The sequence below is a fragment of the Protomyctophum bolini genome, assembly GCF_963924005.1.
Source record: "Protomyctophum bolini genome assembly, chromosome: 19".
Taxonomy (NCBI): Eukaryota; Metazoa; Chordata; class Actinopteri; order Myctophiformes; family Myctophidae; genus Protomyctophum; species Protomyctophum bolini.
The window spans coordinates 11401676-11421022 of record NC_137880.1 but is presented as its reverse complement, the minus strand read 5'-3'; the positions used below and the strand labels follow the sequence as shown (position 1 = coordinate 11421022).

At 44.8% G+C, this 19347-nt stretch overlaps 1 protein-coding gene across 1 annotated transcript in view; it reads right to left on the bottom strand.

Moving 5' to 3' along the window:
* Positions 1–19347, bottom strand: part of wasf1 (WASP family member 1) — an 89904-nt gene that overhangs the window by 19078 nt on the left and 51479 nt on the right. Inside the window, 2 exon segments of the mRNA XM_080791125.1 lie at positions 6480–6597; positions 16128–16281. Of these exon segments, the coding sequence (XP_080647251.1) occupies positions 6480–6597; positions 16128–16281 (272 nt within the window).

Below are 19347 nucleotides of genomic sequence, written 5' to 3'. Positions count from 1 at the left end.
TGTGTCCGATCAGGTTTGACAACATTAATGTTACTTTTTTTATTTACCTTTTTTCCACATGACCTATGAAAAGACAAGTGCAATGTGCATTATTTTATGGCTTGCCCATTTTCTCTCTTTTGAATAATTCTGTGCAATTAGCACATTCAACACAAACAACTGTTTCCATAAAACAAACTAACATAGGCTACTTCTCTATAAGCAGAATCATGAATAGGCCTATTTAATTTATACAAAAGGAGAAGAGAGAGAGCAATGTGTTTGTGGCTCAAACTTTGTCTAATATTGTTTTAGAGCAGTGGTTCTCAAACATTTTCATGCCAAGAGCAAAGGACCCCCAATATTTTTTCAATCTACAAAAAGAATCCCAAAATCGCTTATAAATTAAATTAAATTACTTACTAATCGCTTATTTGGCAACACTGGCCAGAAACGACCAGTGTTGCTTCTTTTTGTCTTATTTTGTATAGACCTAGGTGGCTTGTTTCTGCCATAGAGTTATACTGGCAACACCTCTGGTTTCTAGCTAGCTGGATATGTGCTGCTGCGCCTGCTCTGCTCGTCTCTGTACTGTGTACTGTCAGTCCCAGCTCCGTGACTGCAGGGAGATGGAACTGTCGTCTGGATAGAACTTTCTGTTACAGTTAAATCAATATAAAAGTACCACACAACTGAAAAGTATCGCGACTGTGACCGCAAGTTAGAAACGTGTGTGGCTATAATGACGCACAGCTGTTTGCAGCGTCTTCTGCATGCATCTAAGCATTAACATTTCAATGGCCGAGGGTCGTTAGAGTCTATTGTTCCGTGTTGTTGTTATTGCACGTCTAATGGTTAGACGTGTGACAACGCAACAATAGGAAGCGATTACCACGGTCCATTCTGTTGCTGGCTCTCCGAGTAGCATGATCTGATTATAATCAGCTGTTTTATGTGCGTGCGTGCGTGCAGGGTGTCACCCAGGAACCGATAGAGAGAACCGAAATTGAATTATTGTAATGGGTACCCGGTACTCGAGCATGTTCGGTTCGGTACCGGATTGGTCCCGAGGTTCGGGACCCACCCCTACTTGGAACGCATCGGGATCCCCCAGGAGGAAGTTACTAATGTTGCTCTGAGAGGGAAGTCTGGAGCTCTCTGTTGGAACTGTTGCCCCCGCGCCCCGACTCCGGATAAGCGACTGAAGATGGATGGATATTAAAAATGATTAATGCGAGGCGTTGTCAGCTTGCAGATCGGCTATTTTCACAACTTTTACGCCGGGGCATAAGTAGGACATTAGTTTAAAATGTATCCTGTCAAAAAGATAACCTGGAAGTTGGAACATAACATAACATAACCTTCTGCCTGATAAACAACGATTTGTTCTTAATGACTCGTCTTGCCAAATAGAGGTTGAATACGATTTTAAAGAAAGATCCTTGTTTAACTCAGACAAGACAGTAATAGAACATTGATTTTGTAATTGGAAAACATTGATTGGTCCACGACTGCACAAAATGAGCCATGAGCAATGATAAGCAGCTTGTATGCAAATACACACACACACACACACATAATATTACGGCTTAACAGAAGTAAACTACTGCCCTGCAGGGCCTTTAAGTATTGACCCGTCGTGCGTGCATTTCAACCTAAGCTGTCTGAGCAAGTGGGTCTAACCCTAGAGTATATATGAATAGAGACGGCACCCGGAGGAAACCCTGAGGCCAAATGGACATAGTGGCCGAATTTGGTATTGCCGTTTGGACCCAAACACATGAACCGTTGACTATCATTGCGACTATCATTGCGCACGTTCATGATGTCACGTGAAACGCTGTTTCATACGTGAACGCACGTGAGCGCGTGCAATGATAGTCAACGGCCAGCTCGCTCATGTGTTTGGGGTCCAATCCATCCCAGAATGCACTCTGTTCCTATACCCGGAAGGAGGAGTGAAATTGCCTCATGCACTTTTGAGCAACTTAATGCAAGTGGGAGGAGAACTCGGGTGCCGTCTCTATATATATATATACTGCAACCGTATATCAAATGGCTGGAAGGCATTCGAGGCTTTGTCACTTTTCATTTCAGTCCGTCACCTCCTCCCTCGTCACAAAACAGACTTCAAGTTGCCTCACTGGCGTGCAGTAAGGCACTCTAGTCAATTTCACTGAGGAACGAGGCATTTCCCGGTGTCTGTGAGACAAAGACGGAAAGGTTTTCCTTACCACGGTGACAAGTAAAGTTAAGTTATACAAAGAAGTGAGTGAGTGAAAAGCTGCAGGGACTGTCACTGAGCCCAAAGCCTCATCTATGATTCAGCGGGGGAAAGTGTCACGTCAACCCCTTTTTCAGTTGGAAAATAATTAAATAAAACATGTCATTTTTGTCAAGCGACACTCTTTCACGAGGCATAAATTAGTCTTCAGAAGGCTCCCTACCTACTAGCGGGGAATCCCAATTAATTAGACATTGAGCTCAATGAGACACCGATGCCATATTCAGGCTTCTTGCACCATTTTGAAAAGGAAAATGTAAGACTTTTTAAGGACCCACGGGAACCTCGCTCTTCGTTCCCTCAACCTCTCGTCACCCGCTCTCTTTCACTCCTTTGTCGAACGTCTAAAACCCTAGTCGTCTTCTCTTTGCTGAGTTGAATGTTTCCGTCAGAGGGACAGACAGACAGACAGACAAACAGACAGACAGACAGACAGACAGACAGACAGACAGACAGACAGACAGACAGACAGACAGACAGACAGACAGACAGACACACACACTGACTCACTGGTCTAGTGCTTATCCACTGAGAGAGGGATGCTAACACCGGAGCTAATGAGATTAGTCCCACTGCAGGTCTCTCCTCCCACCTCTGCCCTGCACTGCTCTTCATTTATCAACAGCTAATCTGTGTGTGTGTGTGTGTTTTTTTTTCTTCATGTATACCATTGGTTATAACCACTGCAATGCCAATAACAAAAATGTTGTTAATCGCAATAATTAATAAATAACATTTGCCCTCTCTTGGCCTGAATATAAGACTACGTTTTTTTTCCAATGGAAATGTCCTAAAAAAAACGGGGTCGTATTATAATCGGGGACTGGACTATTTCACATTCAATGTTCTTTTTCCCACAACTGAGTCATGGAAAATGGGTGTCGTCTTATAATCAGAGTCATCAATACGGGTATTTAAAAAAGAATATGACAATGAATTGTCAATGTCATGATGACGACGTTAACGATTAACTGACTAATTAATCGTCCCTTAAGCCCACTGTGGCACTGTTGGGTCCGGCTTCAGCTGTCTTATAATAATACTCCTGCTGAACCAAATTACTTATACTGACAGTAAGTCATTACTCTAGGTTTTTTTCCTATACGCGCGGTCCATTCTTGGCCATTTCAATCACCCTGCTCTGTGCAGCACCGAAGGGCAGATTTTTCTACCGCAGGCACACTCTTGGACGGCCATCTAGGGAAAAGTATACGCAATATCCATCTTACTCTGACAGTGACTGTCACCCTCGGAGTGTCGTCGTGCCTCGACAAGCTCACTTTCTGTTCAGAGTCTACCGTGTGTCACACAGCGCAGTGGTTCCCAAAGTGGGGTCCGGGGACCCCCAAGGGGTGCTCGAGGTTAGTTCCAGGGGGTCCCCAGCTAAACGATGGATAGTATAGGAGCCAAATGGATCCTTGTGGGTCTGTAACTCAGAGTGTACAAATGGAACCAATTTTTTTCCCGATTGGTTCTGTGAGGGGACGTAGGGCCGGGGGCACACTTCCCACAAATGAAGAAACACACACACACACACACAAGCTGGTGATGATTAGTGTCCCATCGACCCCCCCCCCCCCCCCAACCCAGTAGTGCTTGGAGTGGGAGACCCCCTCCGTCTGTGAAGGGGCTCACTCAGATGTCTGTAATCTAGGGTTTTGCAGGGGAAGAGAGGCGCTCAAAGGGACGCACCGAGAGTGCTATGTTGTGTGCCATGTTTGTTTGTTTGCAACCAAATACACACACAGGGGTATGAAGGCAAAACAGACGGGGTTGCTTGTGTACCTAGAAATTCCCCCACTGGACCATGTGTGTACACGTTTGTGTGTGTGTACGCATGCTTTATAGTAGACTAAGATGGTGCACACAGATCCCTGTGAGAAGCAGAGGGTTGTGTGTGTGTGTGTGTGTGTGTGTGTGTGTGTGTGTGTGGGGGGGGGGGCAGACGGAAGCAGATGCTGTCCCATTTATTCTGCTTAATAATCAGACAACAGAGACGTGTGAGGTGGGGAAGGCTTGATGGCGCGGTGTGATTGCTAACGCGCGCCGCGATACATGTACTGTAATATTGGTGTGTGTGTGTGTGTGTGTGTGTGTGTAACATTGACTCTCGGCTGAGTCTAACCCAGGCAGGAGAGTGCGATCGATAGCTGTGCTGAAGACACAGCAATCCTGTGATTCATGCTCACCTCTTCTTACCCCCGCACGGAGCCTAATTAACTGCAGCGTGAGTAAGTGCATTTGCGCGCGTGTGTGTGTGTGTGTGTGTGTGTGTGTGTGTGTGTGTGTGTGTGTGTGTGTGCGTGTCTGTCCTCATGTACCCACATCCTCGTTTGTTTTTATCCCCCATTACAGCCACCCTCTGACACAGTGGCGTATCCATGGAATTACGTTTAGGGCAGGCAAGATGTGTTAATTGTCGCTACAAACGTAGCACTAAAGGTTTTCAAAGAGATATACCTGCCAGACAGTAGGATACAGAGGCTGAAAGGCAGGCTTTTACATTCCAATGGGTTGATTGAGGGTCACGCTCTACCGCAACGGCCAATCAGCTGTCCTCTAATAGTTCTCAGGTCTTTTTTTTCTTCTCATTGTATGGATTTTGGCCAGGCCAGAAATGGATTTGGACGCCTTATTGCCCTCGCCTTATTGTAGATACAGTACGCCTCTGCTCTGACAGATGCCAGCTGGATCTGGGAACGACCCGTGGTGGAAAGTAACTAAGCACATTCAGTACTGTGTACTTAACCCATTTTGACCTGAGAACAGATTCGATTTTTCAAAAATAGCAGATCTACAAGCTCATAGCGCGCCACCGAGTGGCGCACAATGAGCTTGTAGCTCTGCTGATTTTTCAACAGCTAAAGCATAGCATAATGCTAACACCAAAATGGGTTGAGTATTTCCAATTTCCAATACTTTTTTACTTGTACTCCACTACAACTAGTTACTTTACAAGCATGCATTAACGCCTTCAGCCCGATGGATCGGCTGTTTTCAAGAGATTTCTTTTCTTTTGTACTTTTACCCAAATACATTTTGTGTCACGGACTTTTACTTGTAACAGAGTATTCATACGTTGCAGCATTGATACTTTTACTTAAGCACAAAATGCGAGTACTTTTTCCACCACTGGAAAACGACCAATAGGACGACGCCGGCCTCGACGGAGACCCGGCGCCCGATGGGCGACGGTCTGAGCAGAGGGTCACCAACATGTCCGTAACAGTCTGAGCAGAAGGTCACCAACATGTCCGTAACAGTCTGAGCAGAGGGTCACCAACATGTCCGTAACAGTCTGAGCAGAGGGTCACCAACATGTCCGTAACAGTCTGAGCAGGGGGTCACCAACATGTCCGTAACAGTCTGAGCAGAGGGTCACCAACATGTCCGTAACAGTCTGAGCAGAGGGTCACCAACATGTCCGTAACAGTCTGAGCAGGGGGTCACCAACATGTCCGTAACAGGGCGACGGTCTGAGCAGAGGGTCACCAACATGTCCGTAACAGGGTCACCAACATGTCCGTAACAGGCGCACACGGACGGCAAAGACTTGGTCTCGTCCGTGGCAAGTTTCAGACTTTCCGTTTTACACACCACATATTTTGATCATATATAACACCCACTTACTGAATGCCAAGTCTCCAGGCTTTCTCCAGAATTATTTATTATGACACATTAGGAGTCCACTTAATACTAACTAGTGGTTCTCAAATGTTAAATTAGCAAGGAACGCCAGTAAACTCTGAGAGTGTTCAAATGCCGTTTGGTTCCATATTATGAACAACTCTCAGAGTTACAGACTTGTTATTCAGGGCTATCTATTTATTAGTGATGCACCGAATATTCGTCCGCAGAAAATATTCGGCAGAAAATGGCAAAAAAAAGCATTTTCGGCCTATTCGGTTTCGGCCTGAATAGGCAGAAAATATATCACCAAATAGCGATATATAAGACATATAATATTAATCATATTCAGATATTCGGTATTCGGCCAACTGTTTCCTATATTCAGTATTCGGTTTTGGCCAAGAATTTCCCTTTCGGTGCATCCCTACTATTTATGTGTTTTTGGAAATATTGTTGTCCACTCCTTTTGTATGTCCGTGGCAAAAAAATAAAATCTTGTCCGACAACATGGTGATGACCCCCGCCCGCTGATGGGCGATGAATGGCGGGGTCTGCGGTGTCCTCTTTTAGGAGAACACGTCCTTACCTTCTGTTTCCGCCTCTCCTTCCTCTTGTCCTCCGTGTCCTGCAGCATCTTCTCCCTCCACAGGTCGAAGAAGTACGACGGGTTGGTGTAGAACTTGAGCCCCTCCTTCCCGTCGTCCCTGCAGGGAGTCAGCGGGGGAGAGAGAGAACGTCAGCATAGGAGCATAATTACATATTCACTGTTTGATGACATTTGATTGCGTTCATCTTCAACCGGAGAAGGAGAGCAAAGCACAGCAAAACGTTTTGTGGAAATTGTAGGAATATATCGTTGCTGTCGGCACCTAACGACATTTTCCATATATATATCAATGCTATTGATCACCCTTTACATTAGAAAAATATATTGAACCAATGAAAAGTATTAAGAACCGGTTTGGAAAAAAACCTCCATTGGACCCTCAAACTGTCTGCTAAAGCATGTCACTCCACCACCTCTCCCCCTCTCATTGGGCCCTCAAACTGTCTGCTAAAGCATGTCACTCCACCACCTCTCCCCCTCTCATTGGGCCCTCAAACTGTCTGCTAAAGCATGTCACTCCACCACCTCTCCCCCTCTCATTGGGCCCTCAAACTGTCTGCTAAAGCATGTCACTCCACCACCTCTCCCCCTCTCATTGGGCCCTCAAACTGTCTGCTAAAGCATGCAACTCCACCACCTCTCCCCTTTCATGCAAGTCATTGACAAATTATAGTCACAATGCTAACTTTGATGAGGCAGTATTGAAAAATTGGAAGTGGAAGTCCGTATTACCTTGCATGGATTTCAATGTGCATTACAACTTTTGAATGGCGGACTACAGTCGAAGAACAGGGAGATAACTACCATGATATATTTCTTTGGGTTTTTCTCAACATTACGTCTGAAACAACAGAAACTTCAGGGTCACCTCAGAATATATATATATATATTTTTTTTTTAAAGGAACGAGTGCCAATCTTTCATTCCCTTTGTTCGCCCCTCCCCTTCCTGTCTCTCCATCAAGACAACTAAATCATCTTTATTCACAACCTGTCATGACTCATAGCTAATGTCCTACATCACAATCCATTCGTTCACACACAGCTCTGTCTGTCTGTACTTGTGTGAGTGCGGTCAGTGGGCGCTGGTTCCCAGTGGTAACCAAATACATTTAAGTACTGTACTTTTACTTGAGTATTTCCAATTTCCAATACGTTTACTTCTACTCCACTACATCTCAGAGGCAAATATTGTACTTTTACTCCACTGCACTCACTTGACAGCTTTAGTTACTACTAGTTACTTTGTACATTTGGACTATTATTACAAAACATACATTACCCAGCCCTATATACATTTTGGCTATTTTCAAAAGATCTTTATACATTTGAAAACTTGAAATGAGACATTCCGCATGAAGTACTTTTACTTTTGGTACTTTGAGAACATTATTATGCCAGCAGTTTTGTACTTTTACCCAGGTACATTTTGAATTCCACACTTTTTAAGTAAAAAGATGAGTACTAGTCTTTGCAGCGCTGCTGGTTTCCCTGTGGAGCGGTGCTAACAGCAGCCGGGCTAACATGGGGGCGGTTGTAGAACACTTATCACTTCAAAGGCTTCCTCTGACAAGAACATTGATTATCATACACAGCTGCGGCCCACGCATGCCGTCTGTGGAAATGTCATGTCACATCGACGCGGGAATACGCCTCTGAAATTGCGACCCCGATGTCTTTCAGTCATTGCCTTGATAGTGTTGATTTAGTCGTCGACTAAAACTATGAGGAAATGTGTTCGTCGACTACCTTTTTTCACTGACGAAAACTACATCAACAAATAAAACTAGACTAAAATGTGAAGGAGGGACTAGTGGAGAAGAGATCCAGAAGAACTAAATGTTAAGGAGGGACTAGTGGAGAAGAGATCCAGCAGAACTAAATGTTAAGGAGGGACTAGTGGAGAAGAGATCCAGTAGAACTAAATGTGAAGGAGGGACTAGTGGAAAAGAGATCCAGCAGAACTAAATGTTAAGGAGGGACTAGTGGAGAAGAGATCCAGTAGAACTAAATGTGAAGGAGGGACTAGTGGAGAAGAGATCCAGTAGAACTAAATGTTAAGGAGGGACTAGTGGAGAAGAGATCCACTGTAGAACTAAATGTTAAGGAGGGACTAGTGGAGAAGAGATCCAGCAGAACTAAATGTTAAGGAGGGACTAGTGGAGAAGAGATCCAGTAGAACTAAATGTTAAGGAGGGACTAGTGGAGAAGAGATCCAGCAGAACTAAATGTTAAGGAGGGACTAGTGGAGAAGAGATCCAGTAGAACTAAATGTTAAGGAGGGACTAGTGGAGAAGAGATCCAGCAGAACTAAATGTTAAGGAGGGACTAGTGGAGAAGAGATCCAGTAGAACTAAATGTTAAGGAGGGACTAGTGGAGAAGAGATCCACTGTAGAACTAAATTTTAAGGAGGGACTAGTGGAGAAGAGATCCAGTAGAATTAAAATACATTGATTCATTCCTTCAGTCATTGTATGATGGTTGCACGCAGGTGTTGTGCTCTGAAAATAGTAGATATAAGCTGTACAAGCTCACAACGTGTCACGCTGTGTCGCGCTGTGAGCTTGTAGATCTGCTATTTTCAGCATGCAACCACGTGTAAAATCAGGCATTACGACACCATCATGGCCCCATTCAACTGAAGATTTAAAACTAGACTAACACAGTCACTAGACACACAAACCTTTCAGATGACTAAAATATGACTAAAACTACGGTATATGACATTTTATTCAACAGACTATGACTAAAACTAAATTAAAATTAGCTGTCAAAATCACCACTGTCTCCCTTATTGCTCTCCTTCTCTTTATCTCTCTCTCTCTCTCGCTCCACTTCATTCCCAACTGTGCAATTTAGGCAAGTATGTGCAGAGTCATTTTAACGTTCCCGAGGGCTCCCTAGTCGATAAAACTGACCATCGATAAAACTGCCCATGACGGTGTTAGTAGAATATCACAGGACTACGGGTGAAACTCTTCTCGGCTTTTTGGGAACGGATTACGTGAGCTTGGAAATTAAAGTGAATTGTAGCCTCGTTAATACTGGCTTATTATTATTAGGTCCTAATTAATGTGCACCCACGTTCTGGGGCTGGGGCATGTCATAATACTGTGAAACATAAATAGCAGATACTGTAGGGCAAGTGAATAAAAATCACTGTGTGCACGTGCGTGCGTGCGATTATCATTTCAGCAATTACATATTATTTTTACCATTTAATATCAAGTGGCATGTGTCACTGCCAGTTAGCCTAAAGCCTGACTGGCTTGCTGTATTATTAGTTCTGATAATTATGTTTTAACACTAGTGTTAAATTAAAAAAAAGTACCCATAGCAGTGTATTTTTACACTCGGTTACACTAACACAGTGTGTGTCCCTCGCAACCCGTGGCGCTAATTAATTTAGAGAGAGGCACATGTTGCATGAGACGTCGTCAGAGCTACTGAACAGCACACTGTGCGTCGTGCACCAGTGTTCCATCAGATTCAGAACATTGTATATTAGAGCAGGGCGGAAAGACCTCTGAATAAGCCAAAGTTATGGGACACTAAAAAAAAGCCCACTCCGTCGAGACCATTACTAATGAAATTCCATCAGGCCAGCTAGGATGGATGGATGGATGGATGCAGCCAGCAGCCCCCTCAAGGAAGGGTGTTCCGCCGCGCTGTAACTAACAAGCCAACCCAGGCTTTACCTCACTCCTCCCAGCTGGCCCAGACCCAGGTGGTGGTTGTTGCTGCTGCTGCTGCTGCTATGAGAGCATTTTGATGTATACTATACACTGTACAGTATTTCGATGGCAACTCTGATAAAGAGCAGGGAAAGAGAGAACATGAAAAGGAAGAGAGGCTATAAAAAGGGGAGGGGAAGGGGGGTGGGGGGGGGGTAGTTAATGATATACGAGTACGACACAACAAAGGAAAGGAGCTTCGAGTTCGACAGGCAGCCCGGATAAGGCGAGGGTGGGGGGACTGGTGGTGGGGGAGTCAGTAGGATTCAGCGTGTGTGCATGTGGGAGTTAGGGGGGTTATTTGAGATTTTGACTGCGTGAATCACTATGCATGGTATTCTGTGTGTGTGTACTGTAAGTGTGCGCGTCGCGTGTGCGTGTGCCTGCGTGTGTGTGTGTGTGTGTGTGTGTGTGAGCAGCAGCAGTGCTCTGGGAGGGTGGATATAAAGAATATCAGCCCGAGGTGTCCCAGACAGCCTCCTGGTGTGATGTCAACTAGAACACCGTTTCCCCAACACCCGGCACCCAATTTGCGAGAACACTTTTTTTTATGGGTCGCTTTATTTATATTTTTTTGTTTCCCACATTTTGTTTCATTATTATTATTATTTCAAAATACATTCCCCAAAAAGCAAAATCTTAAATGAATTAAAAAAATGTATATATTCTTTCTCCAGTAATTTCATGAAGAAATAAAATAAAAATCTAAGAAATTCCATAAATTAGAAGTGTTAAGAAGTGTAAAGAAGTCGCGCCGCATTGTGAGCTTGTACTGTAGATCGGCTAGTTTCACCACCACCACCACTTCTTTTTTTGGGTTTGGGAGCCACTGAGCTAGACGAGAGAGGAGGAGGGGAGGAGAACAGAGAAGAACTAGAGAGAGATGGAGGAAAGGAGGGACGGGGGGTTGAGAGGATCAAGATGAAGGCAAAATAAATATGAATTATTTAATCACGGGTTATGAAACTGGTGCCAGCAACACTCAACCACCGAGTACACACACGATGAGCAAATATCTACAGTGCCAGGCAGCAACGCCAGGTGTCTCGTTCCATTCCAAGCATTGAGCTAACGACCTAAGCCGACCACAACAGAATTAAAAGCGACCTTATAATTAATTCAAGGCTTTGTTTCTCAAATATTGCGTATATGGCCCAAAACCTTATAGGCCCGGTGCCAAAATATCCCCTGGTGTTGTGTTCAATCTTTTATTTTTCTCATTAACTTTCGCCGTCCATATAGTTTATTTATTTTTCCTTACTTCAAGGCAGAAAATGTCACGTCTGGCTAACCTTTACCCAGAGGTGGAAAGTAACCAAGTACTCTACTTAAGAACAATTTGGAGATATTTGTACTTTACTTGAGTATTTTCAATGTCCAATACTTTTACTTCTACTTGACCACTGCCTTCAGCGCTAGCACTGTGTGCACTCTGGGTGTACTAGGCCTCCGTGTTCCATTGTGATTTGTAGCGACACTGAAACCTTCAGCTGTCTGACTGTCTCCACAACAGCTGACATGAAGCCTGCAGTGAACACAAGTGAGACAGGCATTCAGTTGGTCTGGTGTACCAATGCCCACATATAGCAGTTAAAGGCACCCAAATGCACCTGTCTCCGTCCATTGTGTGTGTGTGTGTGTTTGTGTTTGCGTGTGCGTGCGTGTGTAATGTACATTATTCACTAAACGCATGACTGCACGCACTAGGGCATTAACAATTAATTTGATTAATTACACGTCACTCGTGTAGGTGCGGTGGGCGGCGGCGACACTGGCAGCATTCAAGACAGATTTTCTTTGGAAATAGCATGCCTCATAGGCTCATACGCTCAATGGGTACAACTACAGTGTGTGAATACTTTTACTATTGGTGAGTTTATTACTGTAGTTTGTTAGATTGGAGATGTGTCGTCGTGTCGTCCGGTATAGCAGGAGTCCCTCCTCACTCTGCCCAATATTATCCACAGTCTGGTGACAGTCACACTACAGTAGCTCTTGCCGTGATTTCATGTTTCTTTTTCGTATTCATCTTTCTTCATGCTTATCCAACAAAAGTGCAGGCGTGCAGCATTATTAAAAACAAACAGCTATGCCGTGCGATCATAGTTACAATAGTTTGTGACTCTCATTGTAACAATGGAATGCGGAAGTGCTCATTCTATCTCAATGGGATAGTTCCAATGTTTGGAACTATAGCCCATAGGCACCTGCTTTGAGGCGAGATCAAAGCGTGTCGCCACTCTCTTACTATTCCACTCAGCCTGCATTCACCGGCTCCGTTTTGCAGTTAATCCTTCACTCGCTTTTCGTTTCAGAACACAGTGTTTTAATGCTTGATTGAATGGAATCCTAATCGACTATAAACCAATTTTGATGGTAATCGAGTCGACTATCAAAAATCACATTTGGTTAATGCCCTAGCAAGCACGCACGGCCCACACACACACTGTGACACATACAATATGAACTAAACCAAAATCTGTATCTGTACTTTGTCATACATATTAAACAAGCTTAATGTAAACCTACCTTTTTCCTACACCACAACAAATCTTGATTCTTTTATTTATTTGCACCTTGACTACTGCAGTGCTCTTTTCTCAGCCTCAGCCAGTCCGCAGCTCAAAACACTTACAGTACAATTTTATGTTTCGCCCCCCCATTCTAAATGATTTTGACAAAATCTTCCCATATTTTTGACAAATCTGGCACAAAATGTTTACAAAAAGGCAGTCCGTGGCCAAATACGCGAGATTCTTTCGAAAAACCTTGCATAAAATAGTTTAGATACTGCTTATCACACTGTATGCATTGCCTTGACCCTTTATCTAGTTCTGAACTTTTCCATTCCGTGCTCCACTTGTTCCCATCTCTCAATTTATACCCCTGAAACTCCACAAATTCAAGTGGAGGGCCCCATCCCTCTGGAACAGCGGGATGGGGCCCTCCACCTGTAAAAGGCTTCAAACTAATTCAAAACTCATCGATCCTGTAGGTTCACACTCTATAACATACGACGAATGAGACCGTTCCTCACCCAGGAATCAGCCCAGCTCCTAATCCAGACAACAGTCTTGTCAAAACTTGACTATTGTAACTCCCTCCTTACTGGGTGGCCTACCGGCATGTGCACTTAAGCCTCTCCAACTGATCCAAAATGCCGCAGCTCGCTTGGTCTTCAACCAGCCAAAATTCTCACATGTCTCCCCCCTGCTCCGCTCCCTGCACTGGCTCCTGGTCGCTGCCCGCACAGAATACAAAACTCTGATGCTGGCATTCAAAGCAACCAAAGGTATGGCTCCCCCATATCTTGCAAGCATGATTGAACCCTACAAACCCTCCCGCGCACTCCGATCAGCCAACGCAGGAAAGCCGGAAGTACCCTCACTAAAAACGTCGGGACAACTCTCCACAGTCCACACGTCCCAAGCTCTTCTCCCTTCTGGCACCAAAACTGTGGAATGCACTTCCCGTTGCAATCGGAACCGCAGCATCACTCCCAATCTCCCGCCGTAGTCTGAAAACCCACCTTTTCAGACTCCATCATGGCCCATAGCACTTGCCCTACCCCCTTAGATAGCACTTTTTAGACTGAAACAGACTTATAGCATGTCATGTAGTGCTATGTAGTCATAGCACTTTGACTTTATGCATAGTGTCATTATATAGATATGTTCTATATACGTTCTTAGATTACGCATGTTTCATGATAAATGCATTCTATATACAGTATGTGATGTATTCCCATGCTTTTTTGTTCTTGCCTAATGTAAATCGCTCTGGATTAAGAGCGTCTGCTAAATGCCTAAATTGTAAATTTCTACCAAAAATCTACCAAATTGCCTTAATTCCCTGCAAAGTAGGGGCTGTAATTTATTTATTAATATACGTGTATAGAGTCTCACTGAGTATGTACAGTATGTTTATTTTCGTATCTGCATCCTGTGCAACTACTACAACTATAAATCACACTTTAATTTAGAAACCACGTGTGGGTAGAAAAAAAACAGAGAAATGAATTCAGACAGCAGGGTGAGAGATAGTGGATCTTTTCATGCATTATTTATCTCCAGGTGACTTGCGACTCTGCATATCTCTGCTCACCTCACGCCACTGTGGACGCTCGCAGCCTACAGACATGGACAGTGCAATGAAGCACGGACGCACTGACGCGTTTGGGGCACGCGTGTGAACATCGGATTCTGCATATGCATGATGCGGGCACACGCATAGTTGAACACGCAAACACACAATATCAAGCGCTTGCTTAAAGAATTGCGAGTTGAAGTTGTGGGCAAATTGTTAAGAGAGATATTCAGTGACTACGGTCTAGTACCAAATGTTCATCTGCAATTTTCTGTGGTGGTCACAGAAATGTTTGACGCTAACGTGCACTAAAGTAGCAAATCGCATGACGTGGTTAAGCTATGCTAATAAAAAAAAGTAGAAAAACATTATACGTAGTTGCAAGAGCAATACTTTCCAGCCAGATATTTGTTTTGAAAGAGAAGTTATTAGTGAATTGAAGTACCGGTATGCACCCCTTGTAATAATCTGCTGCTCTTTCATTTGTTTCAATTTGTATCTGTTGTTCACTGTGACTCACTGTGTATAGTACTGAATGTTTTGCCAGAGTGATTGTTATGCGCTCTCACCCTCATGCCTCTCGGCACAGTTTTCTCTCCTACTCCTACCACTGTCAAAGTTTGAACGAGAATTATAATGAAACAAACTATACACAATTACAGTGAATGGTAGAATTTACGAGTTATTTAGTAGAGTCAATAGAGCTCTTCACTGGTCCAAAATGACAGACCCGAACCCTAATGGACGCGTGGATTTTGTTTCCGAGACCAGACTTGACGGACCTGGACCGTGAAAGTTGGTTCCGAGATCCGAGTGGACCCGACTTAAAAAAAAAAAAAGACGAACCTGAACCTGTGAGGTTCGTTCCGACATCCAGCGAAGATATTACAGACCCAAACTATTATTTCATGGACCCGATAAATCTACGATGCCTTTTGCTAACACAGGCTAGATGTCAGTTATACTCCATAATGAAACCTAGCAGCAACGTAGCAGCCTACAATAAGAGACAATGTTTTCACTACATTCATCATTCTGATTCCACGGAGGTAGAGTCTGTACGCTCCTCTCCGCTCCTCACACTGAACTGACAGTATATGCAGCTCAATTGTGTTCCCCTGTATATTGCGCTGCAGCTATCTGATCCCAGGTCAGTGTAATCATCGTAGCACTTCATGCTTTTCTCTAGCGATCAGCACTGAACTCAGGTCTTCTCCCTGATCCACTCGGGTATTACACATAATGATAAATAGTCTGAGCATGAGTACAGCACGTGTACTGTACAAGCCCTCCTCCCTGTCCTCTACTGTATGTGTGTGTGTGTGTGTGTGTGTGTGTTAGGCTGCGCAACAGTGACACTTAGTGTCACTGTTGCGGACGTTTCCGTACTCGGGACAGACATATGGACACACATAGCTGTCTATAGGAGTGGCTCGCACCACTCAAAAACAAAACTAAAACTTACAAGCCCAAATTGATTAAATCAATTCATTACCAGCTGCATTATTATTATCTGCAGGAGTCCGCTATAACTGTCTCTGTGTCAGTTTCAGCGCAGTAGTTTAGGTAGGAAGCAAAGTTCAATTTTTTTCCCCGCCCGGACATATTTGCGGTGTGCACATACATCAGCCAATGAGAAAACCAGCTGGACTACAGGACTAGAGGACTACAGGACTAGAGGACTAGAGGAATACGGGACTAGCATGCACATCAATTATAGACTCAGTTTGCTATTGCATAGCAGGTGGTAAAAACATAAAATGCAAGAGGCTGTTGCTGGGTAGGTTTGAGGGGCTTTGCCGCCGACCTGTAGGGCGAGAGGATGTTGAGGGGCGGAGGCTGCTCGCAGGTGTGGAAGGTCTCCTGCAGCGGGACCGGCAGTGACTGGCGGTCAAACAGCTGCTGGTCCTGGATGGTGGAGCTCCTGAACGCCTTCCTCATGGTGATGTCCTGGAGGGACACTGATAGGGGACAGAGAGAGAGATGCAGTGGTGAGAAAAAAACTCAGTATCAATGAGTCCAGAATAAAAAATGTACGTTGTGCAGAATGTCCCATTTCAAGTTTTCAAATGGCTGAAATGTATATAGCACTGAAGTGGGTAATGCATGTTTTTTTTGTAATAATAGAAATATGTCGGTTGTGGCTTATTGTCGGTATCAGCCAGTAACACGCGGGAGTCTGACCCATAGAGACAGAGCCAGAGAACCTATAGACCCCTGGGAGATGGAGTCTGTCCCCGTTACAATGCCCTATAGACCCCTGGGAGATGGAGTCTGTCCCCGTTACAATGCCCTATAGACCCCTGGGAGATGGAGTCTGTCCCCGTTACAATGCCCTATAGACCCCTGGGAGATGGAGTCTGTCCCCGTTACAATGCCCTATAGACCCCTGGGAGATGGAGTCTGTCCCCGTTACAATGCCCTATAGACCCCTGGGAGATGGAGTCTGTCCCCGTTACAATGCCCTATAGACCCCTGGGAGATGGAGTCTGTCCCCGTAACAAAGCGCTAGACCCCTGGGAGATGGATTGCTGAGGTGGAGCGCCACACCTACCATCAGCTCCCAGTACTTCCCGCACCCAAGCCTCAGGAGTCAGAGGGTTCTCAGGGGCCACGTGGCCAGGCTGAGCTCATCATGGGCTGGACCAAGGTCGTTTGTCACACGCTGTGGGAGTAATTGCCCTCCTTTCGTATATAACCATTTGACAACCGTTGGGGGAATAACAGAGGGAAATCAATGCTGCATAGTCGAAGCTTTCAGACACAAGTTCAAAAACAGCCTTGAGAAATTGCTGAGAGGATGAGAGAGAGAGAGAGAGAGAGAGAGAGAGAGAGAGAGAGAGAGAGAGAGAGAGAGAAGACACTCACTAACCCTCAATCTGGCTGGGGCAACTAGACATGGCGTTTCTTGGGAAGGGTTCCAGAGTTGCAATCAGACCTGAATTATGCATTAGACATGACAAAGTGGGATACACTTTATTCCTTCTCTCGAGGGAGCGATGGCACTGTTTTAGTTACAGAGAACAATGGAACGTGGCAGATAATGCTCCATCTGTTGTACTCCATCGTACCCAGCCACTCTACTGCACAAGCTCACAACCTGTCACACCGCAACAAATTGTGAGCTTAGATGTCATATCTGAAGTATACATTTGTCTTAAAAAGGCATTGTAGTCTCCCATTAACTCTGGCAGAATTCTACACTATTTGAGGCGCTTTCCTCCCGATACCGACTACTATACGCATAGTATAGATGTTCTACCTTTAACCTTGTTGACAGCAACAATGTCCTCTTCCATATGAAGAGCCATTTAAGATCCGGTTTCGCTGTCTGTCGTCCAGGCCGATCCCCGTTTAGAATGAGAGCCATTTTGCAAAGCAGTTTGACAGAAATGCCTCCTTTTCCAGATTGCACCAGGCAATGTGTTTAAGTAGCGGAGCGACAAGCTGCCCCGGGCTGCTGCTGCTGCTCGACTATTAAACAAACACCCTCACAGATCTGAGGTCTGCCAAGGAGCGGAGCAGAGAGGGGAAGAGATGATAAAACTGACACGGACACAGTGAGTCAGTGACAAATACAAAAAAAATTGGTGGGTGGGAGTGAGAGAGAGAGAGAGACACAGACAGACAGACAGACAGACAGACAGACAGACAGACAGACTCAACACAAATTCTCTCTCTCTCTCTCTCTCTCTCTCTCACACACTCACACACTCACACCTGAAAAGGGACACTTGAGGTTCCGAGCGACAGGTGTGGTAATGGCACTTCTAAATCATTAGGGAGTCTCTCTTCAGGCCACTGCAGGGCACTTTACCACATCAGCAACAGGTGTCCTTTTCAGGGTCACCTATATGAGCCCCAGCAGTATACACACAACACAGAGCAGGCAGGCCAGGAGGATGGACCTCCTCTGAAATTCATGCCATCTCTCTCTCTCTCCTCCCCCCCCCCCCCCCCCCCCGAGCCCGTGAAACCTGCGAGCTGAATCTTAATGGTATATGAGCCCTAATAGATTGCTATGTGGATGGATGGAGCGGTCTGTGTTGGAGCCAGACAGATAGTGTTGCTGCTGGCCGACAGATAGATAAGTGTTGTTGATGAGGGGTTTTTGGCACAGACAAACAAACAAACACAGCCACGTTGTGTGTGTGTGTGTGTGTGTGTGTGTGTGTGTGAGTGAGAGAGAGCAGCAGACGCATCATATTGTGAAATGCGGGCGTGAGATAGTGCAGCGGACAACAAAGGGGAGGGACCTCTGTGTCGGGATGCGTTGGATGCAGAGAGAGGGACTCCTGAGAACCCTCCGACTTCTGACATATACAGGCCCGCCGAGCTGGTCGATACGGGCATCGACGCACACGCAGTGCACAAACACAGCAGATCAGTGACCAGTGAGTGAGGGATATCTGCTAATTCTGCTTAAACACTCACTCACTCAATTCAATTTAACACATTCTGGACTGAGGTCGATTAAAAAAAAGGATTCTAAATCCTAAATCTTTTCTGAAAAACCTATGTTTCTGTGTCAGTGGTCCTCAACCTTTTTCATGTCAAGGACCCCCAGAATTATCTATATTGGGCCACAAACCGTCAAACCCCCATCTCAAAATATGTAGTTTCAGGGACCCCCCAGAAGCCAATATTTTTGTTAAAAATGTTCGCTCTGAAATATATATTAAAAGATTTGCGCCACATTTTCACCACTTTTCATATTTTTCAATAGCTAAAGTAGAACAGAATGCTTCCCGCCCAGAATGGGTTAAAATGTTCAATTTAAAAAGGGCTTCATTGGCATGAGAAAACAGTACGTATACATTGCCAAAGCAAAACGTGGAACAATACAATCAAAACTAAATGTATGTGCAATTGAAAGTCTGAATAATATCTGAATAATGGACACATTTCCACTCTCATTCGTGTCTCGTCCACACACACCCACACAGGAGCATGAACACATGCTGTAATGAGTCCTCCGACAACCTAATTATGTTGTGTGCATGTGTGAGCGTGTGTGCGACACTGTG